The 2,944-nt window shown below is 32.3% G+C and overlaps 1 protein-coding gene across 1 annotated transcript; it reads right to left on the reverse strand.

Annotated features, from left to right (window-relative positions):
- Nucleotides 1-919: 919 nt before the first annotated feature.
- LOC141718038 (uncharacterized) lies at nt 920-2,344 on the reverse strand. Its single transcript, XM_074520374.1, has 2 exons — nt 1,701-2,344; nt 920-1,346 (listed from the first exon to the last, which is right to left on the reverse strand). Exons 1-2 carry the CDS (start codon nt 2,241-2,243, stop codon nt 1,023-1,025), a joined length of 867 nt encoding a protein of 288 aa, XP_074376475.1. The 5' UTR covers nt 2,244-2,344; the 3' UTR covers nt 920-1,022.
- Between the last annotated feature and the right edge of the window lie 600 nt (nt 2,345-2,944).

Consider the following 2,944-nt stretch of genomic DNA (forward strand, 5'->3'; position numbering starts at 1 on the left):
TGCTTATCAGGAAACTTGATTTCTTATATCATTTCAATTGATCGTTGTTAATGTCAGTGACTGTCATTATGACTTGCTGAGCTAGTTAGCTCACTCTTGCAAATCTGTTTATATTCTTTTTCAGTGAAAAAGGAAACTGGTGGTAGCGAGGATCCCCAAACAAGTGTGCGAGCTAGGTATCCAGGTTGAGATGGAATAAGCTAGCAGTTGATGTTTGGCTTAGTTGTGTTAATAGTTTTAATAAAGTTTACTTCCGTTGTAAGATAAATAAACTGGAATTTGGAACGTTGTAATATAAATAAGGTTGTGGTTTGTGGGCATACTTTAAACTGCATCGATCCGTGGATTATGGTAAGTAGGGTCATTGCATATATATTATTATATTCATAGACAGGTTTAAATATGGTTGGTGTGTGTGTTGTGGATCCCAAACTTCTGACCCGAGTTTAGAGGGCGTCACAATTATACCCTCCCCATATATATTTTTTTTATCGTAGATAACCCGTAGCCGCTATCCTTTGGGTGCACACTGAGTTAATCCTACGGGCTCACACAATAGCCTGCAAATTACATGAACAAAGATAAACCGCATTTAAACGACAGGTTCTGACCCAGAAATCATAATCATAAATTCTCCTCCAATGCGATTCGAACCTCGAACCTGTGTCCAAGAGGATAATTTTCCCCTGCATATTTATTGTTGGTTGGTTATACAATTTTATTATAATCGAACTTCAGTCCATAATCTTTTAAGTATTAATGATTATAATTTTATCGACAACTTATTAAAAAGTTATATCTATAATCTGAAATGATTATAAGGGTTTTTTTTAAAATACAATATTTTTAAAATATATTTCAAAAATAGTTTTTGTCACAGTATGTTATACAAATAAACAAAATATAAACTCATTCAATCTAAATAAATGATGTTCAATCTAAATAAATGTCCTCAATGAAGTTTACAGTATAACAGATTCCCTTTAATGTGCAAACACAATATTAGAAGAAAAGAACAGGTATCAGTCATAGATAGATTTCAAATTTTTGTAAGCAACAACTGCATAGAAAGGGTCTGAGGAAGACATGAATCCCAGCAACCCCATTATCCAACTCAATGGTGATTTGTCGTCTTGAACAGAGTCTCCAGTGACAGGTAATTTCCTAATAATTTCAGGCTGAGTAAACCCTGCAACACATTGAAAGTACTGTGTAACCAGCTGAACTCTACTATAAGCACTCCCCTCTCTCCATGCACTTATTGCTTTTTCATAGAACAATCTGTTACTAAAGCTCACTATAAACACCCCTCCTGGCCTTAGAATTCTGCATACCTCTGCAAATACCTGTCAATACAATTACATGTGTATCACCTAATTATGCATTTTATATTCGACTACAAAATCCGACAGTATAAATATATAATTTTACAAAGTTACAATCTGTAACGCTGGTTAACATGACCGGTTTGAACAGGGTTGATTTTCTACCAAGTTCGGCCTGTTTTTAAATTAGTCGCTGACAAAATGTGGATCAATTCTAATATTTCCTGATAAAATTTGACGAATAAGGATTATTGATGAATTTGACGAGCTTCCTAGTACATTATTGTGAGTTGTGACTATAAAACCAGCTAGGTGACTAGTTGGTTTATAGAAAATATATACAATACATGATAAATAAGAATTAAACTTACCTACCTTTTCAGGCTGCTGAAGATATTGGACACTAACAGTACACAAAACAGCATCAAAACTACAACTCTCCAGTTCAAAATCTTGATCCTGATTAAGGTCCTTGACAAAAAAATAATCGAGCCTTGGATTCCTAGCAAGCTCTTGTGCATTAAGTCCATGGCCGACAACTCTTTTATACTGTACTTCCTCTGGCAAGTGGCTAATCCATGAGCTCATGACATCAAAAATCTCCGTATCAGGCCTTAACTTTTCTCTATAAACATTTGTCAATGTAGAAATAAACTTGTCATCAACATGAGTAACGAATCTCGGGTAATCATAGAATTGTTTATCGGGTCGAATATCGAGTTTGGTTCTTCCCTCTTGGCTGAGAACAAGCCGTTTGATCTTTGATTTCTTGTTATCTTGATCACTGATGCTGTTCAGAATTAATGTTTGAAAGGATGGTTTCCTGGTTTTTGATGAAACATTACAGAGTTGGTAGGTTGTAGTAGACGATGATAAGTGTTGCCATGGCTTTGAGTTTGGTTGAATGGTAATCATCATCAGCCTCTGGTCTATAATTTTTCTTATAAAAATATAAAAGATAGACCTTGTGACTAAATTTATTTTATGCAGTCAAGCCACTAAGCAGTAAGATGGATAAGGTTTTTTTCTCATAAAGAGAAAGAGAATACTTCAAACCTTACGCCTTGCTCCAAATTCGGAGCATATTACCTAAATTTTACTAATTCAAATATTTTCAAATTAATTTTAATCACCACTATTTCCTTATCCAAATTTAATTTAATATAAAATAATAGTTTTCTTATTAGTATAATAATAATCTAGTTTATTATAATTAAAATTGACTTGCGATTAATGAATAAATGTTAATGATATTTAATATCTTAATTAATAAAATGAATGTATTTTTAATTATTTTTACATATAAGAAACATTTTGTCTTTAATTTGAATAATCAATCAAATATAATATAAATAGTTAATAATGGTTAAATATTAAATTTAAAAATATAGAGTTTAATAGAATTTTTGTACATTATAATATCTAAAAAATAATTTAGATCGAAATTTGGATCAGATGGACCAATTGATTATGCAACTTTAAAATTTTGAATTAAAACTGTTGAAAATGGCATTAGACGGCTAGGACTGGGTCAACAAGAAGACAAATCCCGCCCAATTATTTGAGTATTTGAGTACGTTTGTCTCTGCTTATAAAATTGGGTCAACAAGAAGCCAAAG

The sequence above is a fragment of the Apium graveolens genome, chromosome 4, assembly GCF_009905375.1.
Source record: "Apium graveolens cultivar Ventura chromosome 4, ASM990537v1, whole genome shotgun sequence".
NCBI lineage: Eukaryota > Viridiplantae > Streptophyta > Magnoliopsida > Apiales > Apiaceae > Apium > Apium graveolens.